Source organism: Helianthus annuus, chromosome 12 (genome assembly GCF_002127325.2).
Source record: "Helianthus annuus cultivar XRQ/B chromosome 12, HanXRQr2.0-SUNRISE, whole genome shotgun sequence".
Classification (NCBI taxonomy): Eukaryota; Viridiplantae; Streptophyta; class Magnoliopsida; order Asterales; family Asteraceae; genus Helianthus; species Helianthus annuus.
In genome coordinates this window covers 108646092-108672507 of record NC_035444.2, presented here as the reverse complement: position 1 = coordinate 108672507, position 26416 = coordinate 108646092, and the positions used below count along the sequence as shown (strand labels likewise).

Here is a 26416-nt window from a genome sequence, read left to right as displayed (position 1 = left end):
CAACAAGAGGAAGTTGGCGAATTTCAAACAGGGTACCCAGTCGAGTAGCGACGACAAGGCCAAAAAGAGAAAAGAGTACACGGGTATCCTACCAAAGTGCGACAACTGTCGACGTCACCATAACGGGCGGTGTAGATATGGAAAATGTGGTAACTGTGGCAAGGTGGGACATGTCAAGGAAACGTGTCGGCAAGGTACTAAACATGGAAATAGAGGTCAAGATGGTAACGAAAATCGCGGAGGAAATAACAACGACGACAACTATCAAGGCAGGGATGGTGACGATCAAGGCTGTGGCCAAGCATGTTTTAATTGCGGTGATGTGGGGCATTTCAGGAAGTATTGCCCTAAGAACACTCAGGCACGTGGATGAAAGCTCAACAGCGGGGATAGAATCCAAGCGTGGATATCGGTACGTCTCATAATAGTCAATGTTACGCTCTATTTGACAGTATTGTCAAATTTTAGCTTCAGAAAATATAGTTGTTTTAGTAGTAATTAACCTAGATACCCAGTTCTCGATAGAACAAGCCTAACGGAAGCTTCGATGTGATAATTGGGATGGACTGGTTGTCGAACAACCCGGCGGAGATTGTCATCCGCACCCCGACGACGAATGGAGAAATGATTGTGATTCATGGAGCAGGATACGCTCCTACGGATTATCAGGCAGAGAAGACAGAAAAATTTTCGCACAAAGGATGTGTTGCATTCTTGGCTCATGTCGTGGAAAAAGAAGCCGAAGAACCAAAACCCAAAGACATCCCTGTGATTGGAGAATACCCCGAAGTCTTCCTCGAAGACTTGCCGGAATCGTCTCCTCCACAATAAATTCCAGGCACTGCACCCGTAGTCAATGCATCGTAGCAACATACATTTTCGGAGATGCAAGGAATGACAGAGAAGTTTTAGCAATGGGTAGAGAAGGAAGATAATAGACCAAAATTCCCTTTGGGGTAACCCCATTATCACTCGTCAAAAAGAGGGATGATGGTTTTCAGATAAACATCATCTACCGGGAGCTGAACAAGCCGGCGATCAAGAATAGATACCCTCTGCCAAGAATTGATGATCTGTTTGATCAACTGCAAGGTTCAAGCTTTTACTCAAAGATCGACTTGCAATCTGGATACCATCAGTTAAGGATACAAGAGGAAAGTATCCCGAAGACAGCCTTCAGAACTCGTTATGGACACTACGAGTTCCTTGTTATGCCGTTTGGTTTGACAACGCACCTGCAGTGTTTATGGACTTGATAAATAGAGTTTGCAAGCCGTACTCGGACAAGTTCATGATTGTGTTATCAACGACATCTTGATTTATTCAAGAACAAAGGCTGAGCACGAACAGCATCTAAGAGCTATTTTGGAACTGCTAAAGAGAGAGCAGCTGTATGCCAAATCCTCTAAGTGCGAGTTTTGGCTACACGAAGTCCAATTCCTTGGGCACGTGGTAAATGGAGATGGAATCCACGTGGATCCCACCAAGATCGAAGCGATTAAGAATTGGGAAACGCCAAAGACGCCAACCAAGATTCGACAATTCTTGGGTTTGGCTGGCTACTATCAAGGGTTCATCGAGGATTTTTCTAAGATCGCTCAACCATTGACGCTCCTCACGCAGAAAGATAAGAAGTTTGATTGGGAAATCAAACAGGAAGAAGCGTTCCAGATATTGAAAGATAAGCTTTGCAACGCGCCAATTTTAGCCCTACCGGAAGGTACAGATGATTATGTGGTATACTGTGACGCATCGCGCCAAGGATTGGGCTGTGTGTTGATGCAACGCCAAAAGGTCATTGCCTACGCGTCACGCCAGCTGAAGGTACATGAAAAGAACTATACCACACATGATTTGGAACTTGGCGCAGTGGTTTTTGCTTTAAAGATCTGGAGACACTACCTTTATGGTACGAAGTGCACAATCTTCACAGATCACAAGAGCCTCCAGCATATATTCAACCAGAAGGAGTTAAATATGAGGCAAAGATGATGGGTTGAATTGTTGAACGGCTACGACTGTGAGATAAAGTATCATCCAGGGAAGGCGAATGTGGTCGCCGATGCCCTAAGTCGAAAGGAAAGGATCAAGCCCATAAGGGTTAGGGCTTTGGAGATGGTTATTCGAACCGATTTTCCTCTGCGCATTCGTGCCGCGCAGAAAGAAGCTCTCAAGGAAAGAAACCTTGAAGAAGAGTATCTCCGTGGGATGGAGAAGTTATTGGTACCAAACAAGGAAGGAACGTTGTGTCTTGAGAAGAGGATTTGGGTTCCTTTGTTTGGAGGTTTAAGAAAGGTTATTTTCGATGAAGCTCACAAGTCGCGGTACTCTATCCACCCTGGAGCGGATAAGATGTACCAGGATCTTAAAGATTATTATTGGTGGCCTAGGATGAAAGGCGATGTGGCTGTTTATGTGAGCAAATGTTTAACTTGCGCTAAGGTTAAAGCGGAATACCAGAAGCCTTCAGGACTTCTGCAACAACCAGAGATTCCCAAGTGGAAGTGGGAACAAATCTCCATGGATTTTATTACGAAATTGCCAAGAACGCCATGAGGCCATGACACTATTTGGGTGATAGGGGACCGATTAACGAAGTCAGCACACTTCTTGCCTATCCGAAAGAAGGATAATACGAGTAAATTGGTCGAAATTTACATGAGAGAGATTGTTACACGCCATGGAGTACCTCTCTCAATCAACTCCGATAGAGACGGAAGGTTCGTCTCAAGGATTTGGCAATCCTTCTAAGAAGCCTTTGGCTCGAAGCTGAATATGAGCACCGCGTTTCACCCACAGACCGACGGTCAAAGCGAGCGGACGATTCAGATGTGGGAGGACATGCTGAGAGCGTGTGTTATGGATTTGGGCGGTAGCTGGGATAAGCATTTACCTCTGGTTGAATTTTCATACAACAACAGCTACCATACCAGTATTGGTGCCGCGCCATTCGAAGTTTTATATGGGCGCAAGTGCAGATCACCGCTCTGTTGGTCTGACGCTGGTGATAGACAGTTGGTTGGTCCTGTAGTAGTCCAGGAAACCACTGATAAGATTGCACAGATCTGAGATCGCATCAGAGCGGCTCGTGACCGTCAGAAAGCCTACACGGATCGAAATAGGAAACCTCTAGAGTTGAGGTAGGTGTTATGGTTTTGTTGAAGGTATCACCCTGGAGGGGTGTGGCACGCTTTGGGAAGCGTGGGAAGTTGGATCCGCGATATATTGGTCCGTTCAGAATTCTGGAAAGAATTGGGACCGTAGCATACAAGTTGGACCTACCTGCCGAACTGAATGGTGTTCACGATACATTTCATGTATCCAATCTGAAGAAAAGTCCAACACAAGATACCGTTGTCATTCCTACCGACGAAATTCATGTTGACGACACGCTCCACTTCGTTGAAGAACCCGTTGAGGTCACGGATTGGAAAGTGAACAAGACCCGCCGGAGCAGTGTCAAACTCGTCAAGGTTCGTTGGAATCCCCGACATGGTCCTGAATTCACCTGGGAGCGTGAGGACCGAATGAAAGAGAAATACCCCTACTTATTTCCTAAGAACCCTGCTTCTACAAGCAGAACATAAAATTTCGGGACGAAATTTTTCTAACGGGGGGAGAATGTGACAACCCTCACTAAACCAGGTATCCGTACGATTTAATTAATAACTAATTGCTGCTTAATTACTGTGCTTACTTGAAATTACTGATGAACTGCTACTTGACTGTTGATACTTGTACATACCTGCATCATACTTTATTTGCTGTCACTACATATTTACATGCTGAACTCTAGTGACAAACATGATGCACAAAAGCACAGTAGCACCATGAACGGATAACCTATTGAACATGCTGATAAAGCCAGCATCAGGCAGATAATGCCTCTAAGGCCTGTATGAGCCAAAAATATTTTACTACACCCACAGTGAGTGTAGGGATACAAGGGTTGTAGAAATGCGTCTCTAGGAATAAGTTATAGTGATCGGATGTGCCTAAAACGTACATTAAATACAAATCACAGCCATTAAATGAACAATTCAGCTTCTCGCTGGCTAATAAAGTGCCAAAACATGAGAAAAATATTACTAGACACTTTCCAAAGTGTCAGGAATAAGTTGTGTCACTAGAAAGGGCATTAACGACACTTTAAAGCTTTATTAAGCGCTTTAACGGATTACTATCCAACCGAACAACCGGACTATACCCGGGACATAAAAATATTGACATTAACATTATTGATCTTTTTCTGAGCCAGTTAGGGTCCCTGAATACCCTAACACCCACTATAATGCACTACACACTAGTAACCGGGTTAAGTACTTAACTAACTAAACTAACCAAACTACATGCTAACTAAATGGTTGATTTGGAACCGGATACCCCCCCCCCCTAACCAAACCGTCCCCATGAGGGGGGACACCCATTGTCCTTCCATGATTATTTTAATCATTCTTGTCTAATATCAATTAGACATATGATCCAATGGTTAATGGTGTAGAAGTTTGCCTATAAGATCATGTCATAACTCAACATAACATTCACCTCACATTTCACCACCACAAAACTCTCTCTCTCTCAAGAAACTCACGGCCAAACACCCCTCTTTCAACCATCCATTTTCAAGTGTTGATCTTGCAAGTTCCAAGCTCTACAAGTGTTAAGGGTCACGTATTAGGAAGCTTGGTGCAAACGGAGCTCGAAGGACCTCTTTCTCTAGCTTTTATCCACCTCTTTTGCGCTTAGATTCTTCCCTAGCCTCGAGCTAGAGGTATGACGCTTAAAACACTTACTTGAACTATTTTAAGGTGGTTAATATGTGGTGTAATGACTAAAACTCGAAATCTTACAAAATGGTGCATTAAAGTCTACTAAAAACATGAAAAATGATGGTTAAAAGCTCATAAGTTGTGTAAATGTTGTAGTAATTGAAAGTTGTGATTATTTAGGCCTGATCTATGTTGTGGTAGCTCGGATCACCATTTAACCCGGTTTGGTTAAGATCATGGATCTTGACATAAGCTTGTTTTGAATGGTACAAGGGTTAAAAGGTGAAACTCTACCACCCGAGAAACATGAACTTGTGTAAAAGTATTTTTACTTGTAAAATAGTGTTTAAAACAGGCGGATCTACGTATGTACAAATGGTATTTTCAAAGAACCACATATCAAAGAAATCATGTTTTCTAAAAGAAGGATCTTACACTAACAAGTATGATTTTTATAAACCACAAGTGTGTAAACACTTGTGAAATGAAAGGTTCGACAAAATAACAAACTTTGTAAAAGATGACGAGAAGTTGTAAAGATGGATTTACTTTAAAAACGAGGTTTTTACGAGATCGATCTACTTTATATAAAAATCCACAAAATATAATGGGATTTCCACTATAGTTTTCGGAAAAACTACAAGTTCATGCGATTATGCGATTTACATACTTGTCGACTAGTTTAATGTGTCGGAAATTGTTGATTGAATAAAGATGTTGTTGAAATTGATTTTGTAAAAGAAAATGATACGCTTGAAAGCGTGGCCACCTCCAGTTATAGAGGAAACTCTGGCGAAATTTTTCTAAAACCTAACACTTAGAATTATTTACACTACAAGTGTTAGAATTATTTTTGACACGTTTTCAAAATATATTTCGCCACGACTTAATTTACAAATATTCGGAGGTGGGATTTTCACAAAAACTAAACGTGATAAATATATATTCGGTAAATATATTTTCACCACACTGTTTATGATTATTTTGTGAAAAATGCACAAATATTATTTTTGAAGTAAAAATAATATTTACGAACGTTGACAGATCCAAAATAATACGAACGCCTCTACGATAATTATATAGGTTACACCGGTAATTACTATTACCACACGAATGATAAAACGTAACTTACGTATTATACGGAAATATTCATGAACGCGTATTTTATCGACATATTATTTTTGGGGAAAAATTATGCGAAATGGAAATATAATATTTTTGAGAAAAATATTTATATTTTGGAATTAGAAGTAAAAATATATTAAGTGAGACTTAATGATATAATTCGAACGCACATGTATTAAGTCCCCCATCCTTGGGAAGGAGATTAACTACCAAGTACATACGAAAAGTAAACCCGAAATAGTTGTCTAACTATTTCCCAAAAACTTAAACTATAAAGCTAAGGCACGGCCGTCCGTCTAATAGAATTAGCACATGTAGGTCGTTGCACAGCTGCCTGATTTGGAGTGCTTGGTAGAGACGCACCGACTGTGAGTTCATGTCCCCCTTTTCTCTTAACTGTTTTCAGTTTTCTAAACTGCGGGGGTGAAATACATGTTACTATGACTACGAATATTTCTTACATGGTATGGTCAGCTAAGGAAGGAACTATTAGGTTATGTGATTTGGGTAGGTGAAACCTTAAGAACATTAGTCCTCGTAGTACGATCGAGGGATACAAGTGATAGGCCTATTTGAGCATAACAAACCCCACCCATGAGCCCTAAGGTTGGACCATGTGGTGACCATGTCTTAACACCACCCATGCGCCCGCAGGTTGGACCATGTGGTGATCTTGTCTTAACACCACCCATGCGCCCGCAGGTTGGACCATGTGGTGACCTTGTCATAACACCACCCATGCGCCCGCAGGTTGGACCATGTGGTGACCTTGTCCTATCCCCTCCCATGCGCCCGCAGGTTGGACCATGTGGTTACACATTAACTGATATGTTTCCTTATTTGCTTTCATACCAGAGTTTACAAAATATTCACACTTACAATGGTTATAAAGGTTTATTCGCGCGCACATACTAAACACATGAACTCGCTCAACATTATTGTTGATTTTTCAACTTACATGTATTTCAGGGAATTAAATGATCTGGCACGGTATGGCACGTTTTCCCGCTGCACTAGTTTCCAAGGTCATCCGGGGTTTAGGGAATGTGACTCTTTCCTGGACAAGTCACAGTCCTTAAACTGTGTTTATGTTTTGTTTGTTTGTTGAACAAGATTATGGTTGTTAGGGTGTATTCCCGTTAAACAATGGTATTGTATTTGGTTTTCAAAACTTAATGGATGATCTTGCATATTTTTAATTCATATAGCTTGGTTATGATTAAGCTATGGTATTAAGAAGTCACACCAAATTAACCACGCTTCCGCAAAGCCAGGGTGTGACACAAAGACCGAGTCACAAGATAGATTGTACGAGAATGCTTGAGTATGTAATTTGATAAACATAAGTTATGCTTTTATTTTATTACATGAGTACGAAGGATGCATATATTGTAAAAGAGTTATTTTAAAATGAACTTTCAAGTAAGTCAAAACGTTTATAATGAAAGAAATTTTATGGTACGTATTTCCGCTGCGTCTTTTCAGTTAAAGCGTGTTAGGGTCTTACAGTCTTAAGAGGATCTTGCAAATCCATAGATACCTGAAGTCTGTTATTTTGTTTCTTTGTACTTTTTATGATCCGCCTGTGGATCTTATTACATTCCAGTCTGTATATTCTTAACTCGAACACTCAGACATTATGGTTTGTAATAGTTTATTCACCAAGCCTTCCGCTGTGCTATTATATTGTGTATATTGACAACGATGATATCAACTACGTCACGATACTCCCCGCCGGGCCCACCGGTAATATGTGGAAATATCCGGGTGTGACAATAGATAAGAAGCAAATAAGGTAGAATGCATGAAATTTTAAGCGACAAATAAGAATCGAAGTTTCTAAAACTATAGACTAGGGCAAAGCATCCCTACTTTTCCTAATTTCCTATAGTTATGGCTCTGATACCAATCTGTCACACCCCAACCGATGGCGGAAACATCGGGATGAGACGAACAAATTTCTCAAAACATCATAACACTATGTGACAATATAATTTGAAGTCAAATTTCATATCAAGACTAAAATTGTCATACAAAGATCCAAACAAAAGATAACATTGTTTCAAACAATACATCAAAATAACAACTTTATCTAGGTGCGTTTCTAAGTCCACCTAAATTGCGTTTCTTCTCATAACATCATCTCATCAATCAACCTGCAACATGTATTAAAAATATATAAACAAAAAGTTGGTGAGTATACAAGTTTTCATACATAGCATAATATAGATTAAAAAGTTTCAAGTCTCATATCCAACATGAATAACTAAACTGCAAGTTTACTAAATATGTTGAAATGGTGTACTATATGTTCAAACCCAAGAATACAACGCGTTAATTTTGCCTATCCCAAAGAATAACGGGAGGTTAACATGTTTAACTTAACAATACCCCAAGTTTCATGGGCGGTGCGTTAATTCTATATCGCTATAATTGTTAAGGTAGGCTAGCAAAGTTAATGAGCATATATTGACAAAAAAAAGTTTACATAGCATACAAGTCTAACAAGCATCATATAGTTTCATGTTACAGCATGGATAGAGTGTGATTAAAATAGTTTTATGTGAAGTGTGTTTTGTATAACATACATGTTGCACCCAAAGTGATTAAAAGTAAAATGGGTTCGAGTATACTCACGGTTTTGCAAGCTTTCCACTTGGTAATCCCGCGAGAGTTGTTGGTTGATTAGAATGGAGCACCTTGTCCTTCTACACGAAGAAACATAGGTGTATGAGTATGGGGAGGTAACGGAAAATTAAAGATTCGGAGTTTAAATTACATGAAAATAACATATGAGAAAGTAACCATCTAGCACACATAATACTTGTTCTTGACACTATGAAACTCAAAGGAGTTTGAATGTTTTCATGGGTCAAAATGCCCATTAGAATCATGACAAGTATCATGGTTTTAGATGATGTAACTTAACATTTGACAAATGACCACTAGTTCATCATCAAAAGTTTAGTTACTTAGATAATATATAGGTTATATAATATATCATAGTGTCATATAAGTCAAGCATGAGGTAGAAGGATAAATCCTCCATTTAGGAACCTCTTTGTATTTCACATAAGTCATGCATGAGGTAGGAAGGACAAGTCTTCCATTTAGGTACCTCTTTGGTGTTCACCACTACACTTGTTGTCATAGACAACAAGGAGGGTTATGAACATACAATAAAGAAAGGAATAACTACAACTAATCTAAGAAAACATCAAGTGATGTGTGGATTTTCAAGTAGGATAGCCCAAGCTAACCTTATAATCACACAAACTACAAGCTTTAAGCTTGTACACCACTTGTTTTTATGAGGTTTAAACCTCTGATTTTTATATGTCACAACCTTGTTTTTAAGCCCAACTAACCATAGATTTGATTATGAGCATAAGGACATAGGAATGTGTATAAGAAACCTTAAGTTTAAGTAGTTTAACAAATGTTTAAATCAAAACCAAAAGTTTACATCACTTTAGAGCGTGTTTTGGTGATGTTCCAGGCCTTGGTTTTCCATGGAAAACCTGTGGAAACATCCCTAAGGTTGTTCCAAGTGATTAGGAAGAAGAATCAAAGAAAAAGAATGAGAAATGATGAAGTTATGCTCACTTAAGCAACTTGATATGATTCTGATCTTGCTTCTGATTTCCAGCAGATTTGAGAGTGAATTTGTGAGTTTGTAAAGTGGATGAAGTGTGGAAATGGGTTGGCTTTTATAGGGAAGTGTTAGGGTGGTTGGTTGGTGCTTATTTATTGAAGAAAACACGTAAACAACTCAACAAAACACATTTAATCAGCCAATCCCGTAGCTGGCTAGACTTTTCTGCGGATCTGAGTCCGTCGCGGGGCGTGACTCGCCAAGGATGTGACTTCGCGGGCCGCGAGCCCTTGTGGCTCGAGTTTTGTTTAATTTTTGTCAATAATGGCCCTTGAACTTATATATATTCATGTTTCAAGTATACTTTAGGGTGTTTTAAGCACAAGGAACCATATTTCAAGGTATGTTATGTAATAGAATCATAAAACAAACATAAAATAAGTATAAACATGTATATTGGTCGAGAATAAGTGTCGTATTCGAGTAAGTTGAACATATAATCGCGTGTTTGCAAGTTTGACCTTTTTAGCACAATTTGTGAACAAAGTGTCACATGATTAATTGATTTGAACGTATGAACATGTATAAAGCGTGTATAACATGAATGTAAGAAAAATACGAATTTCATTATGATCCAAGTCTTGGATTTTACAACGATTACAACGAAAGAACGATTATAAGAATACAAGACTTCCAAAAATAGAAATACAAGCAATGCTTTCTAATTATGGAAAGTATGAAAACGCAGGGCGTTACAGTAAGGTCTCGGGGAGTTTTGCAGGTGTGTGTGTTGACTGAAAACGGACCTGGCTCTGGTTGCCAGATCTGACAGAGAAGGAGGGAAGTGAAGGGGGGTGCGGGCTGGGTTGGGATTTGTTCTAGGGTTTTGGTTATTGAAATGAGAAGTGGGGATATAAGCATAGATATATAGTAGGGTTTAGGTTTAGGTTAGTTGGGTTAGGCTTTGGCTCGTGCTTATGGATCCGTAAGGTGCCATGACTCGTTCAAACAAACTGGTCTGCTTAACTTACCACTGAATTATAACCGTAGATAAATAAATATATAAATAAATAAGTCTCTCATCACGTGTTTTTATTATTATTTGATAAATAATAATAATAATAATAATAATAATAATAATAATAATAATAATAATAATAATAATAATATTAACAATGCTAAAATACCATCCTCTCGATGGTCGGGATCAAGAGTATTGTACGGGTTGTCACAAAACCAGTGTTATACAAACTAAGGAGCTGTTTGGTAGCCTCTTAATGACCATTCAGATGCTACCTCTTAATGATTTAAAACCTCTGAATGAATAAGAGGTAACCTCAAGTCTGAATGGTTAAGAGGTAACCTCTGAATGGTAAATCATCACATGTCATATTCTTCTACCTTCTCATTGGTAAAATTCTTAATGGTTCCATTAAGAGGTAGTCTCTTAATGACCATTCAGAGGGCTACCAAACAACCCCTAAATTAATGAACTTAAAAACACAAAATTAGGGAAAATATTACTGTATAGTTCACTGACCTCAATATCATCTGGTGATTCTTGTAGATACCAGCCTTCACCTTCCAACATTGTAGTGATCATGGAAGAAGAAGATGATCGTATTAATTTTTGTTAACCTAAAGGATGTGAATAAGAGGAACAATGATAGGTTGAGGGTTTTAAGAGATGGGAAATGATAATTGAAGTAAATAGATTGTTTTGTCCTCACGTAGGGTTCACATGACATCATTTAACGTTTAAAATAAATAAGCAAAAGAACATCCACTTGAAAATAGTATAAACGTAAATGACGAAAAATGTGACATACTCGAAGAAACTTGGCCTTCAAAATTTATCCGTTCACAACTTTTTTACGTCAAACGTATCACAACGTTTGTATTTGATTTTTATTTAAAACATCGTGTAAATAAAAACTTGTATAAGATGATTAAAATTTTAAATGGCGATGACAAAGAGTGAAAATGTGTGCCCACAGATTCACTAATGGTTGGTAGAGTCCATTTTTGGTCATAGCACGTTAGCACATTATATTTTTTTTCATTTTAAAATTATTGATAAAAGTTGTTGAACCAACAACAGATGTATATTATAAACAATAAAACTAACATATGTATTTCTAAAAGTAAGGGGTTGTTTGTTTACGTTTTAATGAATCTTTTAATGGTTCAGATCTTTTACTGGTTCAGCACTTAATGGTTTAGACTATTTGTTTCACGAATAGATGTCTGAATGGTTCAGACATTTGCCTCTCAATGGTTAAGATTTATAAGAGTCTGAATGATTAAAACCTCTAATCTAAATTAGTCAGACATTTGTCTCTGAACAGTTAAGCATTATACATGCTCTTAATGGTTCAGACCTCTTACTGGTTTAACACTTAATAATTTAGACCTCTTACTGGTTCAGTACTTAACCGTTCAGATGTTGCCAAACAACCCTCGACTGTGGAAATGCGAAAAGTAGATATCGTCCGATTTAAATAGCTTGTCCATGAATAAAAACGACATATTACCAAAACACCCTTCACCAACCCCACCCGCTCTTTGTAAAAATCCCCAAAACACCCTTCACCAACTCCACCCGCCTTATATAACAACCAACCCTGTTCTTTCTCAAACTACCCTCACTGTCCCACAATGAGTCTCCTCCTGCTACTTTTCCCCTTCTCCTTGATCATCCTCCTTTACACCTTCTACCACCGCCTCCGGTTCAACCTCCCACCGGGCCCACGGCCAAAACCCATCGTCGGAAACCTCTACGACGTTAAACCGGTCCGGTTCCGTTGCTACGCCGAATGGGCTCAGCAGTACGGGCCGATCATATCCGTGTGGTTTGGGTCGATCCTGAACGTGGTCGTATCGAACAGCGAGTTGGCGAAAGAGGTGTTGAAGGAGAAGGACCAGCAGTTGGCGGACCGCCACCGGAGTAGGTCGGCTGCCAAGTTTAGTAGAGATGGACAGGATTTGATTTGGGCTGATTATGGGCCGCATTATGTGAAGGTGCGGAAAGTGTGTACGCTTGAGTTGTTTACGCCCAAGAGGCTTGAGGCTCTCAGGCCTATTAGGGAAGATGAAGTCTCGGCTATGGTGGAGTCTATCTATAATGACTCTGCTCATCCTGGTCAGTTCATCGGCTCGGTTTTCTTCGGTTTACTGGCTTTATATATATATCAATTAACAAATAGTATTTTGTCTAAGCAGATAAAGTTGGCAAGAGTTTGGTGATGAGAGGTTACCTGGGAGCAGTAGCATTTAACAACATCACAAGACTCGCTTTCGGGAAACGGTTTATGAACAATGAGGGTGTCATAGACGAGCAAGGAAAAGAGTTCAAGGCGATAGTAGCCAACGGGTTGAAGCTAGGTGCATCTTTGGCCATGGCCGAGCACATTCCATGGCTGCGTTGGTTCTTCCCGCTCGAGGAAGAGGCCTTTGCAAAGCACGGTGAACGTCGTGACCGTCTCACCCGCGCCATTATGGACGAGCATACTGCTGCTCGTTTGAAAAGCGGGGGAGCCAAGCAACATTTTGTCGATGCATTGCTCACCCTCCAAAAGCAATATGATCTGAGTGACGACACTGTTATCGGCCTACTTTGGGTATCTGTCACTAATCTAATCTTTCCTTTTAGAAAAGGCGTTTGTGTGTACGGTAAAACTAATTATTGTTTTGACCCATGAACAGGACATGATCACAGCGGGAATGGATACAACCGCGATCTCTGTTGAGTGGGCGATGGCGGAGCTTATCAAGAACCCGAGGGTGCAACAAAAAGCTCAAGAGGAGTTAGATAGAGTGATTGGATCCGAACGTGTGCTCACCGAGCTTGACTTCTCAAACCTCCCATACCTTCAATGTGTAGCAAAAGAGGCATTGAGGTTGCACCCTCCGACCCCACTCATGCTCCCTCACAAAGCAAACGCAAATGTCAAAGTTGGTGGCTATGACATCCCCAAGGGCTCGAACGTGCATGTGAACGTTTGGGCCGTGGCTCGAGACCCTGCCACATGGAAAGATCCACTAGAGTTTCGTCCTGAACGGTTTCTAGAAGAGGATGTGGACATGAAAGGGCACGACTATCGACTATTGCCATTTGGTGCTGGAAGGAGAGTGTGCCCAGGTGCACAATTAGGTATCAATTTGGTGACCTCTATGTTGGGTCACCTTCTGCACCATTTCTCCTGGTCTCCGGCTAACGGCTTGAGACCAGAAGAAATTGACATGTCAGAGAACCCGGGGTTGGTGACATACATGAAGACTCCTGTGCAAGCCATCCCCACACCAAGGTTACCTCCTATGTTGTATAAACGTGTGGCTGTGGATATGTAATCATCTTTCTTTTGTACTTGAAGATTCAATTTATGCAGGAGTTTGTGTTTTGGTCAGGAGAGAAGAGTGGTGGAAACTTTAGGTTTTGCCAAGGCATTTCTGTATTTCTTTCTTTCCTTGAAACACAAGCAATTATGGAAGTTTTTTTCTAACAAATTTGGTGGTTAAAATGCATAAACTTTTATCTGTCTTCATACAAACTGAAAGTAATACTATCGTGCGTAGTTTCTTACACGAGAAAGTATCCAAACGGGTCATGTGATACACCTGTGGTCGGACCCAGAGTCTAACAAATGGCATTCACGATGCACGCCCCATGCGTGAGGTCTATGGGTGTCATTTGTCAGGCCACAAGGGCATCCTTACCTTGCATTTCTGCAAGAGGCTGCTTCTACAATTCGAACCCTTGACCCACCATTCAGAGGTCCTGTAGGTAGCAAGCGCACAAGATCGTTGCAGCACCATTTTCACATACTCCTCGGGAGTAGAAGTTGTCTCTGCATCATGACCAAATCCCCATCTGGAGATTCTGTTTGGCCTTGTTCAGAAGTTACAGGATAGGACTGAATCAACGGGTCAATTTTTCAAGTTGATCTATAAACATGTTTTTCTTCATATATTAATTAATAAAAACTTCATAAAATAACTATGAAAATAATATTATGCAAGTAACAATCCAAATCTTAAAATAAAACGATTTAGTAACTAGACAGCAAGTTTGACCCATTTCTTTTTAAACCTTTTGAGATAACACAGCCCAATTTGGCTTTTTTATTAGTAAACGAATTAATTAAAATGAAACAAAGCAAACAATAAAGGCATCTCAAGTGTAAATGATGAAAATGATAAAGGCATCTCAACTCTCAAGTTTAAATGATGGTAAAGATAATGACAATCATATATATGTTTCCTCACATGCTTGGTTTAAAAAAGCGGGAAGCACACAAAAGCGATGAGGTCTAAAACCGATTTTTAAAAAGCGAAGCGCAAAAGTGGTGAGCTTTTCGTACGCAAAGCGCAAAGTGATTATATAATTTATTTTATGTATCCCATAAGTGTTTAGCATCCAATACCTATGATTTAGCTATAAGTAAGCTTTATATATGTTTTGAAATGAAAAAAAAAAAAAAAAAAAAAAAAACATAAATGTACAGCATAAAAAGCCTGTTGTACAACACTCAGAAGCATAGAAACACCCCATGTACAAAAAGCGTGCGCCTCAGCTCCGCCTTAGGTCGATTTTCACCCTAAAAAGCGCGCCTCAGCTGCGCTTCTTGTATATCGTGCGCCTTATGTCACACAAGGCGATGGGGTTTGCGCCTAGATGCGCTTAAGCTCGCTTAAGGCGCACTTTTTTAAACCAAGCTTACATGGTGTATAAAATTCACTTTTCGCTAAGGAGTATTTCGACCTTCTAAAGCATAGGTATCATGAATTCAAATTTGGGATAATATTGGAAACTAACACTTACGTATAAGAGTACAGTAACCGAAACAAAACTCACAAAGATAACTTGTAACATAGGCTGTATGTTTCGATTTCTTCTGTATATTTTCTCAATGAAAACCAAGAACAATATTTGATATAATCAAATTGGTGTACGTTTTCTTTTCTTCACTTTAACAACTCATTTAGAGGGTCAAGCTGTAAAAAATCGGAGTAGGTAACAGGAAACTTTGCTTGGGGTCGATGGACCTTCCGGAATTTCCCATAGTTCAATTTTGGCTGTAAAAGATTGTAATAACTCCATTACATTTGTGTGATAATTGTTTTGTTGTAGCCTCATCAGCCTTAAATCGTTATATCCCCCGTATCAAATTTAAGCATTTGTGCACAAGGTAAATTGTCTATATCTTAGAAATGTATTCCAAAACTGCCCAAGTAAACCGTTTTGTCTACCTTGATCCTTTGTCAACGATGCTTTGCTAATTAATTGTAACTTCTCTATGCTTATGAGTCACGCTTATCATGGCCTCGTATAGTTGGTCTATCTATGAAAAATCTGAATTGTGGAGGGAGCAAGTACGTGAGATACTTAGTATTACTCAGTCTTGAAAGACATCTTCTAAAGAGACATGTCTACAATGGAATAAGCATAAGAGATCATTCTATTATTAGATTTGTTCTAGTCTCGAAAGACGCCTTATTAAAGCATGTTTACGTCAAATTTAGATAGTTAATCCCTTCTACTGATGCTCGGAATATTCAAAGGGATTACTTTTTGTAACATAAATTTTCCACATTTACATAGGCTTCTAAGGGGCTGTTTGGTAGGCTCTTATTAGCCTCTTAATGCCCAATATCTGACTCAGTCAGATATCAGAGTGTTTGTTTTATACCTCTTAAAACTTACCCAACCTCTTATTTTTGTCTGACCCGGTCATACATGGTAACATGTCTGACTAAAAACTTTTCCACCATAAGACTTCTCTACCCCTTTGTCCCTTTCACTCTCTCAAAACCAGCAAAGCCACCATCATCACTCTCCCTCAAACCTTTATCCTGATGAAGAAACTAAACAAGAAAAGCACAATTTATCCATCGCTCGCCAGCGTCGTCACTCATCTTCCGATCACCTTGCTCTTTTACCGGCGCCGCCACTCATCTTCGACCCCTTCAGGGTTGCTTTATCAATCTGTGCAATATTCAAACCCTAGGTGCTTCGATCTCTGTAATATTTGCTCTAATTTCTTCAATCTGTGCAAAGATCGACCAATATTTGCCCTTATTTCAATTTATTTTGTGATGAATTTGATGTGATAAAAAGGGTTAGGGTTAAGAGGATTAGGATTAATGCTTGTTTTGTGTTGATGGCGGTGAACGGCATTGCAGGAGGCTTCGCCGCCGACATCTGTGGAGGAGGAATCGGTGGAAGTTTGTTGTGATTCCGGCGCCGGTGAGGGTTTTACTTGATGTAATTGATGGGTTTTCGAGGAGTGTAGATCGGAGGAGATTATAGGGTGCTGTGAAATGATCTGGTTTGGGTGGGTAGTAACTTGCTCTAAAAAGATTATAGGGTAAACTATTTTTTTGTAAATAGTTCAGTATTATGAACAAGATTTGTATGAAAGTGGTTTGATGATCTGCTGTATGTACATATGTTCAGTATTATGAACAGGGGTAAAAATGCCATTTTAGACAGTTATTCAGAGGTACAACCAAACAACACGTTACAGGTTCAGCACTTATTGGTTCAGAGCCTCTTACCTATTCAGACCTCTTATTCATTCAGCACTTATTGGTTCAGATGTTGCCAAACAGCCCCTAACACTATTAGAATTAATACGTGTCTCTCTAATTAGAAATTTGTGCCCCCTTAAGTCTGTACATACATTAATGCTTAGCAACCATCATAATTGACAGTAAGTGGTGACATGAGTTTAGGCCACAAAAGAATTTCATAAATCAAGTTTGCTAGTCATTCTCGAAGAATCATAAAACAATCATCAATCCATCATAAACTAAGAACAATTAATTCTTCATGGTATATAAAATTAAATACAAAGCAAAAATGAAGATATATCACAAATAATTTGCTAATATCCAGAACTTCAAGACTGATCTCCATCTCTTAAAACAAAGGATGCAATTGAAAACCCGAACATTTCCAAATGAGGATGATCGAATCTCATTTTGTAGTTTTTCTTCAGTAGCAGTGACACTAATCAAATTGATTTCTTTACATATATAGATAGATGTAATAGTTATCCCCCCTAACATATCTTTGTGATGATCACCGAAAGCCAATTTACATCATTCCATGTATCGGTATGTAACAAATGTTAAATACGATATAAACAAGGTGTGAATTCTCCATACCTTGCTGATAAGTACATATTCAAGAAGGAAAACTCTAACCCGCCGCCAAAGTCCAAAACATAATTAATGAAGAGATCCCGATTGTTATCCAGCTCAAAAATGCCAACGCAACTGCTAACTGGTATTTTTGGCATTCCTCCCTGACACTGCAGCCTCCCAAGTCGTTAATGTACAGTATGGTTATGCCTGCAGAAGATGAAGCTGCTGCAAGGCTCAAAGTAGCAGTAACCTGCAAACGATATGAAGTCCAAGATGTCAAAATGAAGGAAAAATCTCTACTTTAACGTGAATTTATCATTAATATATGCTGCTGACCCAATCTCCAACAACGAAAAGGCTGACCAGAACCGGATTATGGAGGACTTTCTTCTTTGCCAAGGCACATGCATCTAGGAACGCGAGTCCAAAGCTCCAGAACACTTGCAACCCCATTGAAGCAATCAAGTAGCTGGTATTTTGATTCATCAACAAATAATTCATCGTCATAAAAACGTATGCACTGAGGTTTTTAGTATTTGGTATCCAAACTCATTGAGTTTGTAATCTAGTCGTCTATCTGTTGCTTACTACTATAGTTTACTCACCAGTGGTTGTTAGTTGTTACTCCTACCATTATTAGTATATATATATATTTTTTTTTTGTACTGTTATTGCTTTGATTCCCTTAGCCAATTTTATGTTATCTGGATTACTACACTTCACACGTAAAAAAAGAACGGTTTTTGGAGCCGAGGGTCTTATTGGACCCTGGGATAGAGAAAACGTTTGCCCCCATCCCACTCTCCCCCAACCTACCAATAGCTCTGCTGCTATGACTGGGTATGTTTCTTTGTTTGTAATCTAGTCATCTAACCTATGGGCTATGGCTCAAACTACTGCAGAATGCTGATCCTAGCGTCTTAAACCGAATTTGTAACTCATGCCCGACTTGTTCATGAAGCAAATGGGCATGATCGAAACTCACTCATAACTTTTAACCCGTTTGGAGTTACTCGAAAAGCCCAGCCCACCAACCGTTTGGTAAATAGGTGAAGTGAATTTCCCCAAATTTTGGGGAATTTCAGTTTGTTTCTGCCTATGTTTAAATTGGCAATCTGAATTATGTTGTTCTCCATGAAAAACCCTAACAACCAAATTTACAACATGAAAACAACAATATTCATGTTCAAAATAGAGAAATAATTAATTTGTAATTACAAGAAGGGGGGTACCTGAAGGCAGTGAAATTGAAGAAGGATTTAGTGGTGGCCATTGCTGCAATTGAACCAGAAGCGAACAAGCATTGTAATAGTCGCAAAAGCAGACCAGTGACTGTTCCAGGAGTCCCTGCAAAATTCTTCATTTTTGTTTGGAACCAACCTCGCTCAAATTGGAGGAAGAAGAAGAAGAGCCACCATGTATTTATTAATTTTTTAAAGAAATAATAATCCATTCACATGCATTTTTGATATCTTAATACGGGGAAGAGTAAAGAGGATGACCATATGTTTGTCTGAAAGAAGAAGAAGAAACTGGAGGTGGGGTTGGGTAGGAAGAAGGTTCAAGCAATGATATATAATCAAATCTTTTGCCTAATAAATTTGAGCACAAAAAAAATCCTTTTTATAAAAACTGGCTCGTTTCTACATCGACTGAAAACTATAAAAACAGTATCAGTTCTAGAAAATATTGATACCAGTACCGATATTATCGGTTTGGTTCGTCACAAAACTATATCGGTTCAGTTCGTCAAGACACCGAATGGTATTGGTTCGGTATGTCACGCTAAAGAACAAAAACATCTACTTTATCAAGACATAGATAATAAAGAACGTCACAATGTTATATTTAGAATATTATAAAGTGTTATATTATATTAAAAGAACGAAAAAAGGTTGAACGCCATCACTTTAATGTATGTAAGAAAGAATTAAATTGTGAGTCAGCTTTGATGACATATATGTTTGTGTATCACTCAGTTGAACATTAATATTTACATTTTCATTCAAATAAAATTTATATCGAGACGTAAATTAAAATAAGCAAGTCGCAACAACGTTCTCGAATTTTATAACATATTGTATTTTAAAAGTATTAATAGAGTATTTATCATTATAAAATAATAAAAATTTTAAAATAAAAGTTATAAAAAAACAATAACTTTGATGACATATTTAGAAGAAAGTGGAAATTGGAACACAAAGAAAGTACTAATAGAGTATTTATAATTATAAAATAATAAAAACTTTAAAATAAAAGTTGTAAAAAAACAATAACTTTGATGACACATTTAGAAGAAGAAAGTGGAAATTGTAACACAAAGATAATCATCGTTTTGTTACAAACGTAGGTGACATGTTCGGTCGGTCTTAGTTTAGTTTGTTACAATATCTATATTTTCTATAAAAGGAGAAATCACAATGACATAAGAAAAGCTGATGTGTCAATAGGAGAGCATGTCCAACAAGGATTTTTTTATGTCATTTTTACATCATAATGCCTAATATTAAAAGACTTTAAAATTCAAAGGTGGCCCACTGATCCAATTCTCAAACATCAGATGCCAAAAGTCTGCCCATTTACAAAAGGCAAAGTTCAAACATCTGCCATTAAACTTCTGACCCACATTCAAACCACTGATAATTCAACCATTGATATTTGAGAGGGTAATTTGAAATTTGAAATTTAAAAACGCATAGGGATATGTAATTTGCATTTAATAGAGATTCAATTCTTCTCTCTCAAATATCAATTCAAACCCAAATCCAAACCTGATCATAATTTCAAAAACCCATTCGAATATCTCTCTCTACTCTCTCTCTCTCTTCGATGAAGAATACAAAGCCCTAATTTCGATATACTCACGGAAGATGAATCCCCAAATTGTTCTTCCTTGTCACTAAGATAAATCTGAGCAATTGAACTCTCACCTCTCCCTTAAATCTAGAGCTTCCTCGAATCCCCTCTCCACTAGTCACTAAAATCCCCAAATGGTTTTTCACCTGCACCAACCCGAATTCTAGATTCCGCAAATCGTCAATTGTGTTGATCATCTATTCGATGCGTTTCATCAATCTCGAATCCTGACTCACAAACACACAAAACAGGATGGACGATACTTGTGTTGTGTGTGCTGAAACCCTATAATGGATTGCTTACGGAAGATGTGGACACAAGGATGTTTGTTCCACATGCGTTGCTCGTCTTCGATTCATTTATAATGATCGTCGTTGCTTCATCTAATATCGGACATCGGAGGGGCAATTTGTCACACCCCCAAAATCCACATGCGGAGTATCACCGCTTGGAGGCGTGACTGACCAGGATCAAGCCACCAATCATATTGAACATAGCGTGTAACTAATTATAAAACCCAAACACAATATAATTGGTGTCCAAACAAAACATAGTTTATGTTGTAAGCGGAAGCATAATGTTTAAAACCAAAGTATAAGTTCAAAATGTAAGAAATGTTTAACATGGCATAAGACTATCCATGTCCCACAACGTCCACGCCTCCTCGTGCAAGCTCCAAAGGTACCTAACGACCTGCAAGGCATGTAACAACGAATCAACAACAAAGTTGAGCGAGTTCACAGTTCGTTGTTCAATTTTACCAGTTTGTTTTGAAATCGTAAGTTGTTTCGTAAACCACGAGTTAACCAGTTCTTTTGTTTCCCAAACCGTAACCATAATTAGTGGGGGGGGGCTTCCCTTGTGAACCACTAGACCATACCATATCGATTACTAACGAAATATAAGTGGTGCCCTACATCAGTGTCTATCATCACTGACAGTTTGCCATAGTCCATTAGTACACGCCCGTTCAAACGACACGGTGTGAGGTTTGTTAAACCTAATAGCGCTATTAACTAATGACCCGCTCGCCATCGGCCTCGGCAATTAAGTCGGTATAAAGAGGAGGGACTTCATGATAGGGTTTTGTCTAGTAAGTTGAGGTTGTTGTCCTACCCAAGGAGGACGGACGTACGTAGTTCTACCCAAGGAGAATACGCAGGATTTATAGTGGCATCCTATCCAAGGAGGATGGCCGTACATATCCTACCCAAGGAGGATATGTAGATTCCGTTTTAGTTTATTAACCCATTCCCAACCCTTGGGAATCCCATGCCTTATAGAAAGTGTGAACTCACCTCGGTTTGCTCGGTAAGATTATTACTCGCTCACAAATAATTCAATCCAATCCTATAGTTGCACGTACACACAAAATCAGTTGACATTCACAAGTTTGACTAACAGGCAAGATCATCACATACATACAAGTAACAACTAACACAGAGCATTCATTAGTTATAAAAGTTCATGCAAGTCATGCTTATCATTTAACAATAGCTAACTAACCCAGTTAACCCTTAACAGACTTAACTGAGTTCACTGTGCAGTTTAAACCCTTGACAAAACATACTTGTTTCGTCGTGACTCCCACTAGACGAAACGCCCTGTTTCGTCATAATTCCCTTTTGACGAAACTCCCTGTTTCGTCGTGCATCCCATTGGCAAAACGCACCCGTTTCGTCGTGATTACCCTCCGGCGAAACACACCCGTTTCGTCGTCATCAGCGTTTCTGTCACACCCTGGCTTTGCGGAAGCGTGGTTAATTTTGGTGTGACTTCTTAATACCATAGCTTAGTTATAACAAAGCTATATGAATTAAAAACATGCAAGATTATCCATTAAGTTTTGAAAACCAAATACAATACCATTGTTTTAACGGGAATACACCCTAACAACCATAATCTTGTTCAACAAACAAACAAAACATAAACACAGTTTAAGGACTGTGACTTGTCCAGGAAAGAGTCACATTCCCTAAACCCCGGATGACCTCGGAAACTAGTGCAGCGGGAAAACGTGCCATACCGTGCCAGATCCTTTAATTCCCTGAAATACATGTAAGTTGAAAAATCAACAATAATGTTGAGCGAGTTCATGTGTTTAGTATGTGCGCGCGAATAAACCTTTATAACCATTGTAAGTGTGAATATTTTGTAAACTCTGGTATGAAAGCAAATAAGGAAACATATCAGTTAATGTGTAACCACATGGTCCAACCTGCGGGCGCATGGGAGGGGATAGGACAAGGTCACCACATGGTCCAACCTGCGGGCGCATGGGTGGTGTTACGACAAGGTCACCACATGGTCCAACCTGCGGGCGCATGGGTGGTGTTACGACAAGGTCACCACATGGTCCAACCTGCGGGCGCATGGGTGGTGTTAAGACAAAGTCACCACATGGTCCAACCTTAGGGCGCATGGGTGGGGTTTGTTATGCTCAAATAGGCCTATCACTTCTATCCCTCGATCGTACTACGAGGACTAATGTTCTTAAGATTTCGCCTTCCCAATCACATAACCTAACAGTTCCTTCCGTAGCTGACCATACCATGTAAGAAATATTCGTAATCATAGTAACATGTATTTCACCCCCGCAGTTTAGAAAACTGAAAACAGTTAAGAGAAAAGGGGGACATGAACTCACAGTCGGTGCGTCTCTACCAAGTACTCCAAATCGGGCAGCTGTGCAACGACCTACATGTGCTAATTCTATTAGACGGACGGCCGTGCCTTAGCTTTATAGTTTAAGTTTTTGGGAAATAGTTAGACAACTATTTCGTGTTTACTTCTCGTATATACTTGGTAGTTAATCTCCTTCCCAAGGATGGGGGATTTAATACATGTGCGTTCGAATTACACCATTAAGTCTCACTTAATATATTTATTTCCAATTTCAAAATATAAGTATTTTTCTCAAAAATATTATATTTTCACTTCACATAACACTCCCAAAAAATAATACGTTGATAAAATATACGTTCATAATTATTTCCGTATAATGCGTAAGTTACGTTTTAGCAATCGTGTGGTAATAATAATTACCGTTGTAACTTATATGTTTATCGTGAAAGCGTTTGTATTATGTTGGATTCGTCAACGTTCGTAAATATTATTTTTACTCTAAAAATAATATTTGTGTATTTTTCACAAAATAATCATAAACAGTGTTGTGAAAAATATATTTACCAAATATATATTTATCACGTTTAGTTTTGTGAAAATCCCACCTCCGAATATTTGTAAATAAAGTCGTGGCGAAATATATTTTGAAAACAGGTCAAAAATAATTCTAACACTTGTAAATAATTCTAAGTGTTAGGTTTTAGAAAAATTTCGCCAGAGTTTCCCCTGTAACTGGAGGTGGCCACGCTTTCAAGCGTATCGTTTTCTTTTACAAAATCATTTCAACAACTTCTTTATTCAATCAACAATTTCCGACACATCAAACTAGTCGACAAGTATGTAAATTGCATAATCACATGAACTTGTAGTTTTTCCGAAATTATAGTGTAAATCCCATTATATTTTGTGGATCTTTATATAAAGTAGCTTAATCTCGTAAAAACCTCGTTTTTAGAATAAATCCATCTTTACAACTTCCCGTCATCTTTCACAAAAACTGTTATTTTGTCGGATCTTTTCATTTCACAAGTGTTTATACACTGGTGGTTTATAAAAATCATACTTGTTAGTGTAATATCCGTCTTTTAGAAGACATGATTTTCTTGACGCTTGGTTCTATGAAAATACCATTTGTACATACGTAGATCCGCCCGTTTTAAACACTATTTTACAAGTAAAAATACTTTTACACAAGTTCATGTTTCTCGTGTGGTAGAGTTTCACCTTTTAACCCTTGTACCATTCAAAACAAGCTTATGTCAAGATCCATGATCTTAACCAAACCGGGTTAAATGGTGATTCGAGCTACCACAACATTGATCGGGCCTAAATAATCACAACTTTCAATTACTACATCATTTACACAACTTATATGCTTTTAACCAACATAGTTCGAGAGAGTGTTTTAAGCATTATACCTCTAGCTCGAGGCTAAGGAAGAATCTATGCGAAAAAGAGGTGGATAAAAGCAAGATAGAGAGGTCCTTCGTCTTCCGTTTGCTTCAAGACTCCTCGTATGCGACCCTTAACATTTGTATGGTGTTGGAACTTGCAAGATGGAAGCCGAAAATGGATGTATGTGCAAGTGGGTGTTCGTCCGTGAGTTTGTAGAGCAAGAGAGAGAGAGTCTTGAGTGGTGAAGAATGGAGTGTAGGATCAAGTGTGTAAGAGTTGTTTCTTATAGACAAAAATCAAGCCCTTAATCCATTGGTCTAAATGTTGTCTAGATATTAGACAAGTGTGATTATTTTAATCACCAAGGTACCAAGTGTGTCCCCCCTACAAGGGGACGGTTTGTAATGGGGGGGGGGGGGTACTAGTTCATTTCCAACTAGCTAGTTAGGGTTTAGTTTGGTTAATCTAGTTAAGTTAAGTGATTAACTCGGTTAGTTGCGTATAGTGATTTAAAGCGGGTGTTAGGGTGTTCAGGGACCCTAACTGGCTCAGAAAAAGATCAATAATGTTACTGTCAAAATTTTCATGTTCCGGGTATAGTCCGGTTGTTCAGTTGGATAGTAATCCGTTAAAGCGCTTAATAAAGCTTTTAAGTGTCGTAAATAACATTTTTAGTGACACAACTTATTCTCAAAGTGTCAGGAATAGTTTCCTCATGTTTTGGCACTTTATTAGTTAACCAGAAGCTGAAATGTTAATTAAAGTGCTGTGTTTTGTGCTCAGTGTATGTTTTAGGCACATCCAGTCACTGTAACTTATTCCTAGAGACGCAGTTCTACAACCCTTGTATCCCTACACTCACTATGGGTGTAGTAAAATATTTCTGGCTCATACAGGCCTTAGAGGCAGTATCTGCCTGATGCTGGCTTTATCAGCATGTTCAATAGGTTATCCGTTCATAGTGCTACTGTGCTTTTGTGCATCATGTTTGTCACTAGAGTTCAGTATGTAAATAATGTAGTGACAGAAATCAAAGTATGATGCAGATATGTACAAGTATCAACAGTCAAGTAGCAGTTCATTCACAATTTCAGTTAAGCACAGTAATTAAGCAGAAATTAATTATTAATTAAATCGTACGGATACCTGGTTTAGTAAGGGTTGTCACATTCTCCCCCCGTTAGAAAAATTTCGTCCCGAAATTTAAGTTCTGCTTGTAGAAGCAGGGTTCTTAGGAAATAAGCGGGGGTATTTCTCTTTCATTCGGTCCTCACGCTCCCAGGTGAATTCAGGACCATGTCGAGCATTCCAACGAACTTTGACGAGCTTGACACTGCTCCGGCGGGTCTTGTTTACTTTCCAATTCGTGACCTCAACAGGTTCTTCAACGAAATGGAGCGTGTCGTCAACGTGAATTTCGTCGGTGGGAATGGCAACGGTAACTTGTGTTGGACTCCTCTTCAGATTGGATACATGGAATGTATCGTGAACCAAATGGAGTTCAGCAGGCAGATCCAACTTGTATGCTACTAACCCGATTCTTTCCAAGATCTTGAACGGTCCAATATACCTCGGATTCAACTTTCCACGCTTCCCAAAGCGTGCCACACCCTTCCAGGATGATACCTTCAACAAAACCATCTCTCCTACCTCAAACTCTAGAGGTTTCCTTTTAAGATCCGCATAGGATTTTTGTCGGTCACGAGCCGCACTGATGCGATCTCGGATCTATGCAATCTTATCTGTGGTTTCCTGAACCATGTCAAGACCAACCAACTGTCTATCACCGGCGTCAGACCAACAAAGCGGTGATCTGCACTTGCGCCTATATAAAGCCTCGAATGGCGCGGCACCAATACTGGTGTGGTAGCTGTTGTTGTATGAAAATTCAACCAGAGGCAAA

General features: G+C 38.9%; 2 protein-coding genes across 2 annotated transcripts; one reads left to right on the top strand and one right to left on the bottom strand.

Annotated features, from left to right (window-relative positions):
- Positions 1-12119: 12119 nt before the first annotated feature.
- Positions 12120-14013, top strand: LOC110895770 (cytochrome P450 98A2). Its single transcript, XM_022143123.2, has 3 exons — positions 12120-12631; positions 12712-13109; positions 13195-14013. Exons 1-3 carry the CDS (start codon positions 12148-12150, stop codon positions 13837-13839), a joined length of 1527 nt encoding a protein of 508 aa, XP_021998815.1. The 5' UTR covers positions 12120-12147; the 3' UTR covers positions 13840-14013.
- A 3255-nt stretch (positions 14014-17268) lies between these two features.
- Positions 17269-19203, bottom strand: LOC110895771 (CASP-like protein 5B3). The gene is made up of 3 exons (XM_022143125.2): positions 18870-19203; positions 17974-18106; positions 17269-17887 (listed from the first exon to the last, which is right to left on the bottom strand). Exons 1-3 carry the CDS (start codon positions 19088-19090, stop codon positions 17693-17695), a joined length of 549 nt encoding a protein of 182 aa, XP_021998817.1. The 5' UTR covers positions 19091-19203; the 3' UTR covers positions 17269-17692.
- Between the last annotated feature and the right edge of the window lie 7213 nt (positions 19204-26416).

Excerpts from the sequence above, each read along its gene's own strand:
- LOC110895771 (XM_022143125.2), bottom strand. The coding sequence starts at position 19,090 with ATGGATTATTATTTCTTTAAAAAATTAATAAATACATGGTGGCTCTTC. Across the intron at positions 18,107-18,869 it reads TTCAATTTCACTGCCTTCAG|CTACTTGATTGCTTCAATGG; the intron begins GTACCCCCCTTC and ends TCAAAATACCAG. Across the intron at positions 17,888-17,973 it reads TTTTCGTTGTTGGAGATTGG|GTTACTGCTACTTTGAGCCT; the intron begins GTCAGCAGCATA and ends TATCGTTTGCAG.
- LOC110895770 (XM_022143123.2), top strand. The coding sequence starts at position 12,148 with ATGAGTCTCCTCCTGCTACTTTTCCCCTTCTCCTTGATCATCCTCCTT. Across the intron at positions 12,632-12,711 it reads TAATGACTCTGCTCATCCTG|ATAAAGTTGGCAAGAGTTTG; the intron begins GTCAGTTCATCG and ends TTGTCTAAGCAG. Across the intron at positions 13,110-13,194 it reads CTGTTATCGGCCTACTTTGG|GACATGATCACAGCGGGAAT; the intron begins GTATCTGTCACT and ends ACCCATGAACAG.